The sequence below is a fragment of the Neoarius graeffei genome, chromosome 5 (assembly GCF_027579695.1).
Source record: "Neoarius graeffei isolate fNeoGra1 chromosome 5, fNeoGra1.pri, whole genome shotgun sequence".
NCBI classification, from domain to species: domain Eukaryota; kingdom Metazoa; phylum Chordata; class Actinopteri; order Siluriformes; family Ariidae; genus Neoarius; species Neoarius graeffei.
Genome location: NC_083573.1, coordinates 3432198 through 3451899, shown reverse-complemented (window position 1 = coordinate 3451899; position 19702 = coordinate 3432198). Strand labels below are relative to the sequence as shown.

At 42.4% G+C, this 19702-nt stretch overlaps 1 protein-coding gene across 1 annotated transcript in view; it reads left to right on the top strand.

Moving 5' to 3' along the window:
• LOC132886395 (lysophosphatidylcholine acyltransferase 1) overlaps window positions 1-13415 on the top strand; it is a 29041-nt gene extending 15626 nt beyond the window's left edge. The window contains exons 8-14 of the mRNA XM_060920981.1: window positions 145-199; window positions 287-369; window positions 5546-5671; window positions 6615-6762; window positions 7300-7398; window positions 7550-7691; window positions 11706-13415. Coding sequence (XP_060776964.1) covers window positions 145-199; window positions 287-369; window positions 5546-5671; window positions 6615-6762; window positions 7300-7398; window positions 7550-7691; window positions 11706-11866 — 814 coding nt within the window. The 3' untranslated portion in view covers window positions 11867-13415. The remainder of the gene's footprint in view (window positions 1-144; window positions 200-286; window positions 370-5545; window positions 5672-6614; window positions 6763-7299; window positions 7399-7549; window positions 7692-11705) is intronic.
• The last annotated feature ends 6287 nt before the right edge of the window (window positions 13416-19702 follow it).

The window sequence follows — 19702 nt, the reverse complement described above, 5'->3', positions numbered from 1 at the left end:
TATCCGAGTATGCGTATTGAACATGAGGTGGGGGGCGTGACTGTGTTTGGGATGGAGCTGAAATTTTTGACGTCTGGACATTGGGCTCTTAAGCGCTAATCATTCTGTCGTGATTTATTTATTTTTATTTTTTTTTAATCTAAGGTTTACAATTCTGTGGCTCACCCTGTGCCAACTCCATAATGATTTTGAGATTGAGGTGAGGACACGCATGCACACAGTGATGTTGTTCAGTGTTTCTATTTAGCGTGTGAACATTGAGAGTGCTGTGGTGTTGGTGTTTCAGTTCCTGCCTGTCTACAGCCCCAGCGAAGAGGAGACGAGGAACCCACAGCTGTTTGCTCAGAATGTGCGCCGCATCATGGCCAAGTACGACCTGCGTGTGTGGGTGTGCTTCAGAGCGAGAGAGACAGTTCTTCTAAACATAGTTGCATGTGCAAGGTTCACATGTGTGGTTTTTTTTTTTTTTTGGTGTGTGTAGGGTCAGGACCTACAGTAAAGTATTTTTAGAGAAACACACACATCCTCGGTGTATGAGGTAAAGTGTGTGGTGTGTACTCTAAAGGAAGTGTGCTAAGTTTGTTCCTGTATGTATTCGGAAAGTTTGAGAGGAATGCAATCTGGCAACCCGTGTCGAAATGCACCAATGCAGCTCGCCACAGTGGTTATAACCTTCAGAAAACGTAAAGTCAAAGATCTGTAGATTTTCTTGAGTCATGAAAAAAAAATGCGGACGTTAATGAGAAACCTGTTGCTTCCTTTTCTTACTTGGATTTTAAGTCACGACCTCATCCCCTTCTCTCTCAAGAAGTTATTGAGAAAGATGGGGTGTTCACACGGTACATATTTGCATCGATGCTGCACCGATGTATTTTGTTGCGATATATCTTACACTGGTGTAAATTTTGTGGAGCGTTCACACGTCACAGCCCTGCTTACTAGAGAGAAGCGTGTTAGCACCGGTGCAGCCCCGCTTGCGTTCACATGGCAGTTTTTGCGACCGTGCTATACGATAGTAATAATGCGGAAATGAAATATGCGCATGCGTGAAAATGTACTTCCTTTTCCCGGTTGTCATGGCATCACCAAGCGCCGGGAAAACAACGTGGATGAAGACACGCAGTTCTGTTGTTGTTGATATTCGCCATTTTGGAAGTGCAAAATACCAGGATGCAAATTATGCAATACCTGTATGTAATCAACTCTCCTCACGCGTAGCGAGTCTACCCCTGTAGCGTTCAGACGTCCCATTTTATATCGGTGCTGCCCCGCAAACTATCATTTACTCCGGAGTAAATTTCTTAAACCACCTCCCGAGCAGGGTTAGATTTGCACCGGTTTAAAGGTCCCATGGCATGAAATTTTCACTTTCTGAGGTTTTTTAACATTAAAATGAGTTCCTCTGACCTTCTTAAGTCACCCCAGTGGCTAGAAATTTCATAATGTGTAAACCAAACTATGCCCAATATTTGAGAATGGCGCGTCAAAACGGCGCGTTGAGAAGCTCTTCCCTTGCCGACGTCAGCAAGGGAGATGATCCCCACGCCCCCCCTCTGGATTCCCACCCACCATATGGATTGCCCGCCCAGTTGTAGTGAGGAGACCATAGAGGACACAACAACATGGCATCACCTAAGCGAGCAAAACATGGAAATTGTGCTGTACATGGATGTGACAACACAGAAAAGAGTCTGTTTTTACTGCCGATGGGAGAGCCCCTGAAGACGCAGTGGCTTAATTTTATTTACTCCAATAATACGCCGTCGAGTCTACCTAAGACGGTGTATGTTTGTCAGAAGCATTTTCCTGATGAATGTTTCCACAACTTGGGACAGTACATGGCAGGTTTTGCACATCAACTGTTACTGAAGCCTGGGTCCGTACCAAGCATCCCTGCCGCATCAGCCACAAACACCGAACAAGTGTATAACTGTTAAGTCGTTTTGCCGTGTTTTAAAATCGGTGCCACGTTAGCCTTGCAATGGCTACATTAGCTGTGCAGCTAACCGCTTCCTGCAGTTAGCCAGGTACTCTGCGCTACAAAACCAAAAAGCATGCAGCATGCTCTGTTATAATAGCCAATCAAAACAGTTTTTACAAAGACACCCACATTCTTTTTTTAAGTCACTCGTTCATTTTGTTTGTTTGTTCAGTAAAAACCCAAACATTTGTTGAATTTATTTTATTTCCTCGTGTCGCACCTTAATGACGTCAGCGCGCGGTATTTTTCCCTTCGCGGTTTGTTCCTTCTCTCTCGCCATAGTAAGACACCCACATCCGCTTGTTCTGACCCACTGGAGGTAGCGTCACAGTGCTGTTAGCCAATCAGAGGTAACACGTTTACATGTCATGAATATTAATGATAAGACCCGCCCACACCCTCTACCCTTCCCCGCCTCCATGCTTCTCATTAGCAAAACGACGCACTGGGAAAAGCGCTGAAATGGGGCTTTCTCCCAGGAGGCTATATCTACGTGCCGAGGGTTCATTTCGAGAAAGGCTGCGGATATAACATCCGGAAACCTCCACGAGCCCGTTTAAAGCATCAACAAACCACCATGCCATGGGACCTTTAAGCAGCTTTCAGAGGCTGCACCGGTATAACTTTGTACCGTGTGAACGCTCTACCGGGGCAGCCCCGGTGCTACATCGGAGTAAAAGTTGCCGTGTGAACACCCCTACAGTAAAGAGTCAACTCTCCTGTCTTGAAGGTGTCAGAAAACCTTAGTTTTGTTCTGGTGCTGCCAAATTAACAATTCTTAAGATAGATATACAGTATGAATATTTAATATGAAGTTGATCTTGATTATTGAGGTTTTTCACCTGACGTCACAGGGTCACCTGACGCCCCGGTGTCCGCCATTTTGAAGGTCAAGCTACATACTAACGCTGCAGACAGAGAGGGAGAACCAGCTTGAAAAAAAACGTGTTACAGACACCGGATCCAGTGTAAATAGCTGCTGGAGTGCGCTCCGGCTTGCTCCCCCTCAAATTAAGCAGCGCGCTCCGGCTTGCTCCTGGAGTGCTCCGGCCGAGGTTCCGGAGCGCGCTCCGGTAGCTATTTACACTGGATCCGGTGTAAATAGCTGCCGGATCATAATTACAGTAAACTAGTAAATCCAGTAAAGGAAAAACTTGAGACTGAAAGGTTTTAACAGTCATCCAAATGACTGAACGTAAACATTGCTACAGTAACATACTAGCTACTATGTTGTTGACATTAGCTAGTGCTAACAGCTAGCTGCAAGTACACTGCTACAACTACACCGACCCTAATAATACAGTTCTTGGTCATTGCCTGGTAACAGCAAATTTATAACGGGCCATGTCTCAACAGACCAAGAAGTTATTTCAATGACATTTAATAACATTTTGTTTATCCTGAGGACCGAAAGTAAATGAAAATGTGAACAAACCTTAGCTGTAATAAGATGGCGACCACCGGCTCCAGGGACGACCCGCTGATGTAGGCATGTTACCCAGCCTGACACAAAATATTTGTAGGCATCCAAACTCGTATACGCTTTCAGATCAATACCTGTGTATGGCGATGGGTTTTTAACGACATAGGTATACAGATCATGTGGGCCGAAGTCAGGTAAAGACGAGGGCTTCGTGTACTTCCGTACGTCAGTGAACAATCCTGGTGGAAGCAGGTAAACGTCGTTCTCTAAGCCTGCTAACCTCAATTTTTGCAAATACCTCTCCCTCTGCTCGCCCTGTAAATGCACCGTCGCTGGATAGTGAAGGTGTTTTCTGCATCTCGCTCCTTTTTCTTTTATGTTTTTCGTTTGTCGCCTTCCTCGCATTCAAACTGATTCGAGCCGTGACGTCCAAAATGGCAGCCTAACGATGCATCACATGACTTAGTCACGTGGGTGAAAAACCTCAATAGAGGTGGGGTAAACATGTCTGAGGGAAATGTTTTATTTTCTCAGTAATTCTTACTTCTACTTTCTCTCTGCCTCATGACTGCAGCTAACATGTTAGCTTCAGCGATTAGCCAGTTAATTCTGTCTCCAGGTTTCTGACGTGCCAAGCAACAGTGTTTCTCACACTTGTGACACCATTTTTTTTTTTTTTTTCCCCCCCAATGTTTCATTGTGTGCTTCAACCCATAGCATGTGAAGGTTAGCTGAGCAGGTGGCAAACATGGTTTCAGTTATCCAGAGAGATTTTTTTTTTTTATTATTTTACCGACACATCTGAGGTAAATGTTGACGTTCTCTTAGATGTTTCATTTCCACGGTCATTGTCCCTTTATATTGGCCAAAAACAAACCCTAATGAGCGAACTTGTTAGCTTCAGCTAATATGAGGAGTTGATTCACGAGCTTAGCAACAGTGTTCTCACAACCAAAATGGCCGTTTGTGAGAGCATGTGAAAGTTAGCAGTGGATGTGAAGTGTAATGGTCTGGGTTTTTTTTTTTTTTAGTAATGTTGTTGATCTATCAGGTGTTTCATTTCCACTGTCATTGTCCCTTAAAATTGGCCAAAAACAAGCCCTAATGAGCTAACTTGTTAGCATGAGCTAATCTGAGGAGTTGATTCACGAGCTTAGCAACAGTGTCCTCACAACCAAAATGGCGGTTTGTCACAATGTGTGGATGTCAAGTGTAATAGTCTGGGTTTTTTGTTTGTTTGTTTTTGTAATTTACAACAGTTCTGAGGTAAATGTTTGTACTCCGAATGACTTGGTCTTGATTTTAGGTTTTGTTTTGCGTCAAAGACCTAACTGTCATATGGAGCTAAATTATTATGGTTGGTCTTCTGCTAGTTTTAGCTTGATTTCTGTTTGTAAAGCAGTCATGCTAAATGCTTTTCCTGATGAACTTCCACACACACCTGAGGTACGCTACCGTTCAAAAGTTTGGGGTCACCCAGACAATTTTGTGTTTTCCATGAAAAGTCACACTTTTATTTACCACCATAAGTTGTAAAATGAATAGAAAATATAGTCGAGACGTTTTTCTGGCCATTTTGAGCATTTAATCGACCCCACAAATGTGATGCTCCAGAAACTCAATCTGCTCAAAGGAAGGTCAGTTTTATAGCTTCTCTAAAGAGCTCAACTGTTTTCAGCTGTGCTAACATGATTGTACAAGGGTTTTCTAATCATCCATTAGCCTTCTGAGGCAATGAGCAAACACATTGTACCATTAGAACACTGGAGTGAGAGTTGCTGGAAATGGGCCTCTATACACCTATGGAGATATTGCACCAAAAACCACACATTTACAGCTAGAATAGTCATTTACCACATTAGCAATGTATAGAGTGGATTTCTGATTAGTTTAAAGTGATCTTCATTGAAAAGAACAGTGCTTTTCTTTCAAAAATAAGGACATTTCAAAGTGACCCCAAACTTTTGAACAGTAGTGTAAATGTTGAAGTTCTGGATGGTTCTGTGGTATTTCTTGCATGACTGTGCCTTCACACTGTTAGGAGAGCTGAGTGAGAGCCATGTTATAATTTTAGTGGCATTGAATCCAAGTGTTTGACCAACACACCTGAGGTAAGTGTGTGTGTGTGTGTGTGTGTGTAGGGCACTGCAGGTCCCTGTGACTGATTACTCATTTGAGGATTGTCAGTTGGCCATGGCGGAGGGACAGCTCAGACTGCCAGTGGACACGAGTCTTCTCGAGTTCGCCCGACTCGTCCGGAGACTGGGGTGAGAGAGACACACGATCGCTGACTCATGAGTTCTGTTTACAAGTTTGTTTCAGGATTAAAACACTCAGCGTTGTGGAAATTTCTCAACGACAGAGTGGTGTGATGAAGCATATTTCATGTCACAACCCCGCAGTTGATGATTTTTCCATTCGCAGTACACGCTGAATTGTTCTGTTCCTCTTCTACTTCATTGTGTGACCCAACACGTATGTGTTTATTCAGTTGGAGTTATGTTTTATGTTGTGGAAACAATTTAGTTGCTGTCCTTAGCTTGTGTTATAGCAGCTATACAGTCGTTCCCTCTGAAAGAGAAAACACAAAGGACAGATTGTCATGTTTGTTCACAAGAAACAGCATTGTGTTAACTTCCTGTCTCAAAGATGTCGGAGAAGTTAGTTAGAGGTTCCTCCGAGTGCTGACATGACAGACTCCATCTCATCTCATTATCTGTAGCCGCTTTATCCTGTTCTACAGGGTCACAGGCGAGCTGGATCCTATCCCAGCTGACTACGGGTGAAAGGCGGGGTACACCCTGGACAAGTCGCCAGGTCATCACAGGGCTGACACATAGACACAGACAACCATTCACACTCACATTCACACCTACGCTCAATTTAGAGTCACCAGTTAACCTAACCTGCATGTCTTTGGACTGTGGGGGAAACCGGAGCACCCGGAAAAACTTCGCACAGAAAGGCCCTCGCCGGCCACAGGGCTCGAACCCGGACCTTCTTGCTGTGAGGCGACAGCGCTAACCGCTACACCACCGTGCCGCCCTGAACCATCTCAATTTTTTTGGGGGGGGTTGGGCTGTTAATGTGGAGTGTCCTTCATAGAAACGTCAGTGAATGATTTATTTAAAATTTGTGACAATGTTTTAAAACAAAATGCAGAATTAAATGATGGTGATTTTAATGTAAGTCTCCAAACCCTGTGCGCAGGCTGAAGCGGGAGAACAGTGAGATTGCGGCTTACAGTCGGAGGGCGCAGGAGCTGCAGGGAATAAAGCAGAACGTCGAGCAGTTCGCTCGCTTCCTGGAGCAGCCGCTGTCCAATGTGCTGCGGGACATGTTCGCCCTGTTCGATGAGGTGGGACCTTCGTTATTCACCCTGTTATCTGCAGTTCGTCATCACGGTGTGACGATGGCCTTCGTTTCAGAGGGTTTTTGGTTGTCTGGTGTCACTGGGCAAACAGACATCGAGTTCAAGACACAATGTATACGTTCTGATGGAAAATACGAATCATTGCGTTATTTTGTGTGTGTGTGTGTGTATAGACGGAGTGCTGTTTACTTTCTCCAAATATGAACAATTTACTTTAGCTACATACCGTAAACAGACTTTATTCATATTTATTTAAATGAATCCTGACTAACTGTGCATCTGGGAACGTTTTTGCCATCAGTCGCCGCCTTCAGGAGTTTAAACCTGTTTCTTGGGTTTTGCCTCGTTGTGTAAGAGTTTTGAAGCGTGTTCATTTATTTTTGGAAACTGTTTAGAAAATGGCGTCCGTTCCTCTGAGATTCTTGGATGAAATCACCAGGCAACGTGTGTTGGTGCACTGTCTGTCTGCATCACGTAATTTCCTGTGCATGTGTTTTTTAACGTCGTGCTTTCCTCTTGCAGCATGACGAGGGTTCGATGGACGTGCGCGAGTTTGTCGTCGCCTTCTCCGTCGTGTGCAGACCCGCCAAAACGCTGGACACCATCAAGCTTGCCTTTACGGTGTGTTTTTTCCACTCCATAAGGTTTTCCTGCATGAGAATAGTAACGTTGTGATGTGGAGAAACTGGACAGACAGACGAACCACGCCGACGAGAGAAAATGTCGTGATGGTGCGATTGAGACGTTTTCTCCTTGTTTGTTTTGGGCTCAGATGTTCGAGGCGGAGCAGGACGGAGGAGTAACGGAGGAAGAGCTGGAGTGTATCCTGCACACGGCTCTGGGAGTGACGGAGCTCCGAGTGTCGCGGCTGTTCCGCGCCGTCGACGTGGCAAACAGCGGAAAAGTGACGTTCGGTGAGAAAACAGGAAGCGTCCTAGCTTGTGGAGAGAGTGAGCACCAAATCGAAGTGGGCGGAGCTCAGTGTCCAAATTGCTGGGTTTCACGTGACATCACATCTGCCTCATTAGTTATTCAAAACTTTCGCTGGTGGTCTCCCAAAGCCTAGTTGACAAAGCGTTTGTACGGAGAAGGTTCATTGCTCGCATGAAAAATGCCTTATGCTTACGTTGTTCGAGTCGATCAAACCGTGAAACTGATAAGTTTCATCAGGGTTCCCCGTGAACTAATAAAAAAAAAAAGGGGGTGAACACAAACAGAATGTGGAGAAAGGTGGCTTTTGAACCTCTCAGTGGAATGGAAGGGAGCCGAGTCGAAGCATGCTCAAGTTTGCAGTGATCACTTGCATGGATTAAAGTTTTCCGTCGTGTGACGGATTTCCGTCAACTGAACTCTCCCGAGGCCAAATGTGAGGTCGGTGCTGATCCGAGGAGAATTAAAATGACGGGTGGTTGGGGAGAGATTGGGTTATAACACTGATGTGTTGCAACACCATCAACTATCAGCAGGGTTTATTTAACTTTTTTGTTTTTGAGCCATGCTTTGTGTCGTTCATTTCCTATGTTTGATCATGTTTAAACGTTCGCTGTCTACGGTGCGGCATTAAAAAAACATGCGCTGTCAAAATTGGCAAAATACATTCCCATGTGCTTGGCGTGCTTGTGTCTGACCATTTCTGTTTTGTATTAAATTAAATCTTGCCAAAATGACTTAGTTCAAGCCTGGACATATAGAAATAGAGCATGTTAAAAAAAAAAAAAGAAAAAGTAAAGCCCGGAAAGCCCGCTCCTCTGCTTCAGCCAGACTTGAAGACCCGACGGTGCAATGCTTGCAGACTGTCAGAAGTAATTAGACCTAAATTTATAGCTAACAAATCAGCAGACGCCCCAACAATTATTATTTTCGTTAGGCCAGTGTGTAAGGTATGTTAGAACCGTGCCTTATAGCCTACGTTATATCACAATTTAAAGGACGTTCGAGGAGTTGGAGGCTGCGAGCGCAATGATGTTCCGACATGCGCTAAACTTTATTCCCTGAAAATCATACACCAGCGTTCAATGCCCCAAACAGTCAAAATGTCTAGAAGACTACTATTAAATAATAATCATAGCCTACTCAGTTAAATTACGTCAAAACATCTGTTTCTGGCCAATGAAATGATGGAGGAAAATGAGAACGAACGCAAAGTAGATAGCAGCCAACTTCACGCCATCTTTTAGGGAACTTAACACTCGTGTTGGCCACAATATTTCTCTTAATAAAATCTTGAATTGTTTTTGAAGTCGTATTCAACACAAAGTAAGGTCAAATTATAATTTTAATTTAAGCGAAGATCCAAACTCTTTTCTATATTGACGTCGAGCATAGAGGAGCATGTCATTCTGCTTTCGGCAGCATGGATGCGCTTTACATGAAAGAAGGCACTGATGTGTCTGCCATCGATAAAGGTGTCAAAAACAAGTGGAGGTGGGCTCGGCTGTACGAAATGGGTGAAAACGGAAAGCCATTTAGTTCATGGTGCAAAAAACTAAACATTCCAGGCGCTTGCATTTGTGTGGTTTGCCACAAAAAATAATGTACGGAAGCAATGGAAAGGGTGCAATAAATTGAATATATTAATTAGGGCTGTAACGATACACCCAACTCACGATTCGATTCGTATCGCGATTTTTGACCCACGATTCGATACGCCCACGATATTTTTTTTTTAATGTTTTTTTTAAAGTAGTAAATTTGACTTATTAACATTTACTTACATTAAGTATTTAATAACAAATAATTCAGACCACTGCAGAGAATGAGTAATATGTATGCAAAAATGAACAAATGTATATCCAAAGATTGTTTTATTTCTCAAAATAATACTGTTGAGCCGGAAGCTCTGTTTTTTTTCGGTTCTGAAAAAGTCATTTTTCCAAATCGTGTAAATCCGTTAAGATCTTTTTTTTGGGGGGGGGGCTCTCTCACTGTCTCACTCTCATAGGGCCAATGATTTTCTGTGATCGTGGAAAACAGATGGAAATTACGGAATTTTTATGGTGAAACATTGCTCGCGTGTCAAAATGTAACTGCCGCAGAAGGCTTCCGCCCAAGCAGACATGCCTTCAGTGTTGCCAGATATTGCTAACGTTTTCCACCCCAAAATATGTTCAAAACCAGCCAAAAAGCACCTAAACCTGCCCAATCTGGCAACACTGCATGCCTTTCCGGTCAAGTGATTGTGATTGGCTTGTGGCACACCTAGCCAGCCAATGAGCTGCTTGTTTACAGATTCGCTCGCCGCGTTGCAACCCGAATGGCGACCGCTTAAAAGAAATGAATGCTCTGCCAGTGGCGAGTGTGGACGTTGCGTGACTCGCAGAAGATTGTCGCAGGTCGGCGAAAAAACGACTTACTAATAGATATAAAAAAATAAAAGTAATTTAAGTAAGTTTAAAATGTAATTTAAATAAAAAGTAAAGTATTCATAAATTGAAGTTTGGAAGCGCCTCTGTTTTTGGGCTGAAGAGAAGTTTGAAAGGGTGTACCGCGATTCTGCCTTCTTGTATCGCGATACGGATCGTGGCTCTGCGTATCGCGATTTCGATACGCATATCGTTACAGCCCTAATATTAATCCATTAATTAATTGATGATAAAGTTATAAGTTCTAAGTTAACCATTCTCAGAATTTCATCGAAATCCACCCATAAACCCCCTCCCCCCCACCCCCGTAAATTTTCAGTAAAATAATTTTTTTTTTTGCTTTAATCCATGCACTTGGTGAAAGGTTTGTATTTCCCTCTCAGCTCGGTCCTTTGTGTTTTCCAAGTACTTTTCTCGCTATGTGTTATTTTATGGTACTTTTTTTTAGTCACGAAGCGCTAAAGTCCCCAGCTGTTTGTTTGCTCCTCACAGTCCATACGCATGAAGGTCGCGACAAAATTCTTCCCCAGCCGTACAGTTACAACGCGCCGTGATCACTTCCTCTCCGTCTTGTTGAACTCAGATCCAGGTCTTTAAAGCGGTTTCTGATGATCTTTGTGAATGATTTAGCTGAGAGATAAGAGCCAACACAAGTCGGAATCAAGCCAACTGTTGTTTGTTTGCACTTTGTTGTAAAGATGTGAACGAAAAGCTTAAAAAAAAAAAATACATACACGGGCAAAAACAATCCAGGATTCATTGGGCAGCGACTTGATCCCGAGGTCCTTTACCCAGCCACATGCAAAAAAGCTGTAAGCCTCCGTATTCTTCCAGGCTTTCATGTGTTTTGCGGTGTAGAAGGACGTCTGCAACACCAGATAGTTCGAGATGTCGGGGAACTCGACTGGAGGGTAGTTTTCGAGATCGTATGACGAATCCTTCTTTCCCAGACTGTAGGGGTCGATTCCATTGCACGCAGAAATCTTGTGAATATATCTAAAGCCAGCAGTGGCTTCTAGATTACAAGCGTACTCTAAGTTATCGCTAGTTGTTTGCACTACGGCAGCCGTTTAGACCACCAGCTATTTCACTTCCGATAAAACTTTCTGCTTAGAAAAGTCACGTGACCGAAACCCAGCAATTGCAAGTATGTACGGTACAGATGCGTGCCAGTTTGCTAGCTAGCGTACTGATTAGCTAGTTTTTAAGTAATGAAACTGCATCATCTGTCATCCAGAAATGGAGGAAAATAATTGTGAAAATGCGATTATTTAGTAGGTGTGTCACTTCTGGAATTACAGAAAAGTTTTTAAAATATTAAGGTACACAATTGGAGCTAGTGTACAGATTTTCAAGTGGAAATGAGCGTTTGCTGAACCGGCAAAGAACAAAATGGTTTTCTCATGAACATTCAGCTGTTGAGTTCAACAGAAGATTTTAATGTTGCCAGGTTGTACTTTATTACCCTCTTAGAACCAACCAGTTTCCAAATGAACCTTTTTATTTAAAATATTTTCAAGTATAACAAGTTTATTTCACTCCCCTCCATGAAACCTTTTACGACAGAGATGTTCAGGAGTTTTGCCGAGCAGCAGCCTGATTTCGCAGAGGAGTTCCTGTACGCCGAGAACACTGGCTTCTTCAGCAACTTCTTGTCGTCTGGCATCGTCTCGAACGGCTTCTGCGCCGACTTTTCCCCCAACGAGCTCCAGAAGAAAATCAACTGAAGAACGGCGAGTCCTGGACGAAAAAACAGCCAGTGCGTGAAAAGTTTACTCATGACTTTTTTTTTTTTTCTGCTTCCGATCTCCCCCCCCAACTCTCCTCTTTTTATTTATCCAAACTTCTTCCGATGGAAGGATTACTAATTCGTTCCGTCCGACAGCCGATGAAAAGCTGGAGGTGGGGTTTGAGACGAGTTCTTGTAAGAATTAAAACGTGCTTTGAAAGATTGGGGAACAAAAAATATGACCGATTCAACATGTTCAGTTTTTAGCTAGTTGCTGAGGTCATGTTGCTGAAAATTATTTTTTTGGGGGGATTAAACATATTTTTGATGTTAATCATCACAATGATGTCGTCAAATGTTTTTGAGAATGTTGCTGTGAGCATTTTGGCGAGTTCTTGCAAGCAACAAATCAAAATCCCTTCTGCCTTGAGAAGGGCTTTGGGTTTGTGGGGTAGGGGCTTTTTTTTTTTTTTTTTAAATAAAACCTCTTCCATTCGGTTCGCTCTTCTCGTTAATGTTTTTTTTTTCTCCTTTTTGTGCAAAAGGGACCGTATTTCTCAGAGCTGAACGAGGCTGATTTCCGATCACAATTTACTTGAAATCCGTGCACTTGTTTAGTTTTCACGTTTGAAATGCTGGAACTGAGAGTAGAACAAAAAGTTGAGGAAGAAAAGTCAAATCAACCTTTTTTTTTTTTTCTTAAAAAAAAAATCTATCGAAAGAAACTGTAGATGCCTTTCTTTTGTGTGCATGGGTTTGATGCTTGCGATTACAGTATCACAAAGCTTTTTTTTATATCAAGGAAACCCTCTCGGGTCTGAAAGCACCAGTGATCAAATTCTGATTTTTATCAGTCCTGAGGTGCAGAACGATCCGATTGGTCTGATCTTTTTCCAGCTGAGGCTGTCTGATTTTTACAGTTATTTCTCGATTTAAATTTGTTTTTGAAGCTCAGGGTTTTGGTTTGAACGTTTAACGTTTGTGGGCGTGGCTCTTGCACGTTGCCAAATGACGAACTGTTCACGATGAACTTGTGCCAATATTCGATTCATATCACAATAATGTCTATCATGCATTCTCACTCGGACGCACAGTAACCATCTTCACAAGCGGCTCCTGAAGAGCGATTGACGAAACCTCCGACCGTTTAAAACAATAATAATAAAATAACCAACAAGTATGAAAAAGCAATTGTGTTAATATAGTAGCTTATTTGTGGTGAAGGTGGAAAACTATAATTTCACCGCATTAAATGTAATGAGCCGATAACTTTTTCGGGACCAAATTGTGGTCGAAAACGAGCAAGCTCCATGAACGCTCACATCCCGCTCATGTTCCGTTTTAAACTCCAGAGCGTTTGTGTTGGCATGGAAACGACTTCAATCTACAAACACATGTGACCCATCGCAAAAATAGCCACGTTCTTAAATCTCACGTTAATGATCGGACTGTAACGTAAATTTGAACAAAATGAAAGTTTGCCAATGCGGTGATGTTTTAATTGTAGAGCAGTATGTCAGTTTGGTTAAATGAATGTACGTATTGCCCCCCCCCCCCCCCCCCCCCCAAGTTTTATTGGCCAAGTGACCACGCTGACCGCTACGACACAAACGTTTGCACTGTCTTTAATTCTCCTCACTATGATTTTAAAACCTACAGTACGCAACAAAAGCGCTGGACCAGTATTGTAGACTTTACGTACAGGATGGTGATGAGATTGTAAAACCGTGATGAGAATAAAATATTGGCACACGTCTTGGGGGGGAGAAACACACACACAGACACACACATCTGAATGTTGCTGTAATACCCATGTGTCCAATATTCAAGAAATCATCTCGCATTAGACGGAGACTGAACTCTGACACCGACTGATTCATGGTTTATCATCTCAATAGCAGCAATATTATCGTAAGCGTTCAGGGACAGATCCTCCCCTCGACAGTAAACAGTCATGTGAAAATGACCTTTCATTTACAATTTACACAAGATATGACTTTTTCTTCCCCTTCTTCCTGGGGGAGGATTTCTGATCTGACGTTTGTCCATGATTTTACGGGATGCGAGTTGTTGTTTTCCACACACAGCTGCTACGACTTTTCTTTGGTTATTTTTATTTTTTTTTTTTGGTCAGTTTATTGTGAAACTTTTGGTGCTTACAACAGCAACGGAAAGTGAGGAACACCACAAATTTGTCATGTTGAGCAACATCACAGCCCAAACATCACCATGTGGTCTCTCTCTCTCTCACAATCTGTCGGTCCATTTCAGCTTTTCTTTTTGATATTTACCCCCCTCCACTTCATTTTCTGGACCAGAAACTTCAAAATGCTGATTCTTATGAATAATTTAATTTTGTTTTTCTGCTAAGTCTTTGTTCTCGTCCCGTCTTGTTCACTGTTTATGGCTGACTTTCTCACAATGTGAAATTAAACATTGCTTTATTTCAAATTTTCATGACAAAATGGGAGATGAAACTAACCTTTTTTTTTTTTATTAAATATATCAAAGTGCTGTGGTGTTTTAAAAGGCGTCCTGCTGTCACTGTTGATGTGCTTTGTTTTCATTTCTATTTTTGAAGGGAACATTTAAATTTTTTTTTAAATACATTTCAACAATCCTCATGTTTTGCTACCGAAACAGAAAAGCTCAATGTTCTACATTTCATGTCACATCGGCTGAAAGTGAGCTTTCATAGAAAGCATATATAAACCTGAAAAATTTTGAAGAAACTGTTTAATGCAAATTTGCCCTTGTGCATGAATCGGTGTGTGCTGATGATCAGACGATGGACCGCAATACTCAACCTTTTTTAAATTGAGGTTTGTTATTTGGGACAGATTTCAGGATGGCAATTGGATCATTCAGTTCAGGAAAAGACTGAACTGATAGTGACTCTCACTGATTTAAAATTTGTGTTTTTTTTTTTTTTATATATATATATATATATATATATATATATATATATATATATATATATATATATATAAAAATAAATGATTTGGTATGACGACTTTGAGGAAATTTTGTGATGACCGATTAGCATCAGAACATCTACTGGAAGTCGGAGGTCACTTGTGGATGCAGAACTTTTGAGCAAAGTTTGTTTTCCTGAGGTCAAAGTTCCTCCTTCCTTCCTGACAATGACACCGTGATGCATTTGGCAAAAAAATATTAATTTAAATTTTTGCTTTGGCGACCCACTCTGCTCGAGAGCAGGACGATGAGATTCGCTTTCATGGCAAGTTCCAGCATGAGGATCGCTTATTTTGGATACCATTTTATTTTTCCCCCGTGATACCGATATTATCAGTGTGAATATTGCGATATATCGTATAAATGATGATCAGCACACACCATGATGAAATTTGGAAGGTTCTTTCTACTGCCATGGAGATGAGATCAGATTGGAATCCGTCACTGATGGAACTTATGCTGTATTCCTGAATAATGCCGACTTTATTATTATCGCAGCTGCTATGACGAGTTATATGATGACAGCCCCCCCCCCCCCCCCCCCCCCCCCAGATTCTAAAGTGAATGTACAGATAATCCGTCACTCCGCTCCGTCCTCGACGTGCTTCACTTTTTTCTTTTTTTCTCCAAACGTATGACAGGACGGAAAGTTAACTTGCGGAGCATTGACACTTGTCACTCTTTTGTGCACTTTATCCTTTTTCGATTTGTTTCTTGTCTGTTCTCTTCATTCCTCTGACTGTAAAGAGGTGTGTGTGAGAGGTTGCCAGTGTGAAGACTGTGGTAATCCCCCAAGATGACTCCTCCTTTTCCAGAATTTTGAGTTAGCGGCGCCCTCTGCATGACGACTGTGGCTTCTTTGTTCACGACCATCATTCGATAAAAATAGTCGGCGAAAGTCTCAGCAGAGTTACTCTGATGAATTTCTGAATTTGTCAAAGATGTGACTTTTCTTTAACAAGTCGGAATTTAGTTCTCTTTTGGTCAAACTGACATTTCTGAAAGGTCCGTGTCGTCACCTTTATAAATTCGAGACCAAAAAGCTGTCCGTCACATGGCAGTGTGTAAAGTTTTAAACGGGACGTTTTATTTTAACCTGCTGTCTGGTATTGAGCACATTTTGTAAACAAACTTGAGCTAACTTTCGAAAATTTAAAGATGTGTGGTTGTACATTTCCAGAGCAACAGCCAATTTCTGAATCGAATTGTCTCGTAATTCCGTCAGTCCTGTGCAGCGTGAAATATTTCAACCTTAAGATAACGTTTATACATTAGCAACAGATTTGAAACCAGTAGATGGCCAGGAGTTAATTTATTTTATTTTTAACACATTTTAAAGTGACTCATGTTTAATCGTGTTCCTTTTAATTGCTGATTATTTTTTGTCCATGTTTTCCCAAAGACGATGGAATAAATCAACAAAAATTTGGCTAGCGATTGACATATTAGCTAAAAAAAATCTTTAAAAAAAAAAGCGAGCTTGCGTTCCGAGGCTTTGTTCCTAAACGCGAAGTTTTTGCGTGTCGTGTTGGGAATCGCCACCGTCTTCACACAGCTCTCTGTAAAGCGTCGACTGAAATTCTGTATAGATTTCTGAACTCATTTATGGAATGTTTTACCAATATTTCAAAATCGTCTTCACTGCCAATTTTGTCATGTGACAGATGAACAGGTTATCACCACAGAAACCGAACAAAATCCATGCAAGATGATCAGAGCCCTGAGGGACACACTGCCTGTTTGTACCATGTTAAACTCCTCACTGAGGGTTCCCAGTGGCTTCTGTCCAATCACGTCCATTTCTGTAGTTTCCCGTGAGCTCAAGACGAGGGACAAACTCCGTCTCTCTGATGGCTCCGCCCCCTTTTTTTTTTTTTTTAAATGAAATGTTTGTACGTGTCTTTCTTTGACCTGCCATGTCATGACTGATCATTCCAACCTGAAAATTAAAAAGTTCACAATGAAGAATGTCTGTCTGGTTACTCATTTATGAAAGGTTGCACGAATCATGCTGGTTTAAAAAAAAAGTCACTGTCTTCATGGCAACATTTGTTATGTGAACCCATTTTGAGAAGACTGCGAGACAAGGTGTGTGCTTTTTGTCAGGAGAAAATGGGGGAATTGTAGCTGTGGGGAGACGCATGTTCAGGAGCAGGACTCCAAATAACCTAGAGGGTTCATATGATGATCAGTTAGTATGAGGGAGTTTACAATAAAAAAAAAAATTCCCCATACCAGGACATCGCCACCACCAGCCTGAACTGAATAAACCACAGACTCTGGCCTAATCAAGATGGTGGGATTAGAACCTGATGTGCTCTTGAGCTGTTGGAGGCCATCGGCCTCAGCATTTGGAGATGCTTTTCTGCTCACTAAGGTTGGAAGGAGTGAGCCTTTGTGTCTTGAAGCCTTTGCTTCAAGAGAATCGAGAGAATGTTGTAAAGGGAAAAGTCCCAGGTTATTTTATTTATTTTCCCTTGAAATACTCAGACCAACTCATCTGGCACCAACAACCATATTTGAAGTTCTCGACCTGGATTGGCGTGGTTTTATGCACCGTCACCTGATTGGTTGGATCGTTGTGTGAAGGAGCAGTGGGGTCAGTTTGGCTGGTGAAGTGTTTTGTCATCAACATGAACCCCTGAAAAGGTTCTTTTTCTTCTTGAGCGTAAAGATATGATCTGCGGTGATTCGGTTCCCTTTCAGAAAAGGTTGGAAGCCCTTGCTCAGACTGAATATCTTGAGCCAGCCAATTGTTTTTTTTTTTTTCAAGGAATAGATGGGTTCATCAGACCAATGGCGCCATCTGCTGTTGAGGAGGTGTGTTTTTTGTGTGTGTCAGAGACAAAAACTTTGCCTGGAAGGTGTTGTTTGCTGAGACCCAATCAACATGCAGTGTGGAAGAAATGAAGGCATCTTCACTTGGGTTCTGAGGCAGGAGTTGGTCGAGGACCTGGAGGGAAAAGTGGTGAAGACGGTGTCGCAGTATCTCAGGGCCAACCAATGTCACGGGGTCATATCCATCCATCCATCCATCCATCCCCTATAGCACTGATCTCTCAGAGGGCTAGTGTCATTAATATTACCACACTTGGTAGTTAATTTGTCAGTAATAAAGTACAAATGATGGATGTTCAGACTAGAAGCTCTGATTGAAAATAGTCTTTTGTCTTATTTTCTGAAAGAATCAATGCGTTTTTAAAAAGTACAATCAGTGTAGAACTACATTTTAAACCTCTTCAGATGCTTCAGCCCATCGTCTGAGTCAAAGGTGTCTCTGCCCCCTAGTGGCTGAGCACGGAAGTGTGAATAAATGTTTTTTCACTTGCCACACTGATTGGTTATTTATTATTCCAGAACCAAACCGTAGCACTAATTTTTATACATATTTAATCACAATAACAGTTGAAACTCACTGCACATCTTTCACGAAAAGATGTCTGTATGCCTCCTGGTAGCCAAATTAATAAATGCAGACACAAGGACAGGAGCTGGATTGGAGGAGAAATTAATTGGTCAACAGAATATCAAGAGTGAGGATAAATAAATGTGTCATGGAGTCACACAGTTGCATTATGGAAATAAAGTCAACCCCAGGTGTCTCGCTCTTTCTGACCCCACCACAGGTCCTGCACATGAAGAGCATTCCAGCCTGGCAGAAAGCAGAAGTTGTTGCCCGAGGATGACAAATGCAAAGCGTTGTGGGAAATCTGGCACCACCAGTCAGCAAAGAGCCGATCACCTCACTCCATATGAAACTGCTGTCACTTGAATATCGAGTTGATTCCTAAAACTGGAAATAAAAGTGTTTTGATTGAGAATAAAGCCAGCACGTTAGTGGCTCCTCTCTGAATGGTGTTCAGCTTTATGTCTCTCTTTAATTCTTCTGTATTTTCCTGGAAAGATAAAACTGCAGTGGCACACTCACGTGATTTATTTTTGTCAAAACTCAACTGTACTTTGTGTAAACTTGTTTGATGTTCCATGGCGTAAGTTTGACACACAATGAACAGACAGACAGTCACACACTGCCATCTGATGTGATTTTCATGTCCTGGAGTTGCTTGTTGGGGGCGGCACGGTGGTGTAGCGGTTAGCACTGTCACCTCACAGCAAGAAGGTTCTGGGTTCAAGCCCCGTGGCCGGCGAGGGCCTTTCTGTGCGGAGTTTGCATGTTCTCCCCGTGTCCGCGTGGGTTTCCTCCGGGTGCTCCGGTTTCCCCCACAGTCCAAAGACATGCAGGTTAGGTTAACTGGTGACTCTAAATTGACCGTGAATGTGAATGGTTGTGTCTCTCTGTGTGTCAGCCCTGCCATAACCTGGTGCATCCACATGAAGGTTCCACAGGAGAACATGAACCAGAGCATCACCTTCTTCCCTGGTGCCATCTTTTCCTCAGATAAGCGGCACATCTAGCCCTCAACATGATATAAAAGAAACCATGATTCATCTTCTTCCATTGCACCATGGTTCAGTTCTGATGCTGACGTGCAGTGTACAGGAGTCAGCATGGACACACTGACCTGGCTGCAACAATGCGGCCCAAGACACAGCAAGCTGCAGTGCACTGTGTGTTCTGACCCCTTCAAGTTCATTTGTGCTCCAGCAGATCTTCTGTGAGATGGGACCAAATGAACTTGTCTTCACTCCCCACAAACGATGAATCATTGCATCCCAGAAACACCCCACAAAACCTGCTCTGACAGAGTCAGAGAACCATCATGATGATGATGTTGCTCTGATCTTGAAGTGTGAACATTTGTACTGAATCCAACACATCAACTTCGAGAAGTGACGAAGTGCTGCCTCATGTCGTCACAGGTGTCATTAGAATGACTGGAATGTACAAATATTGTAT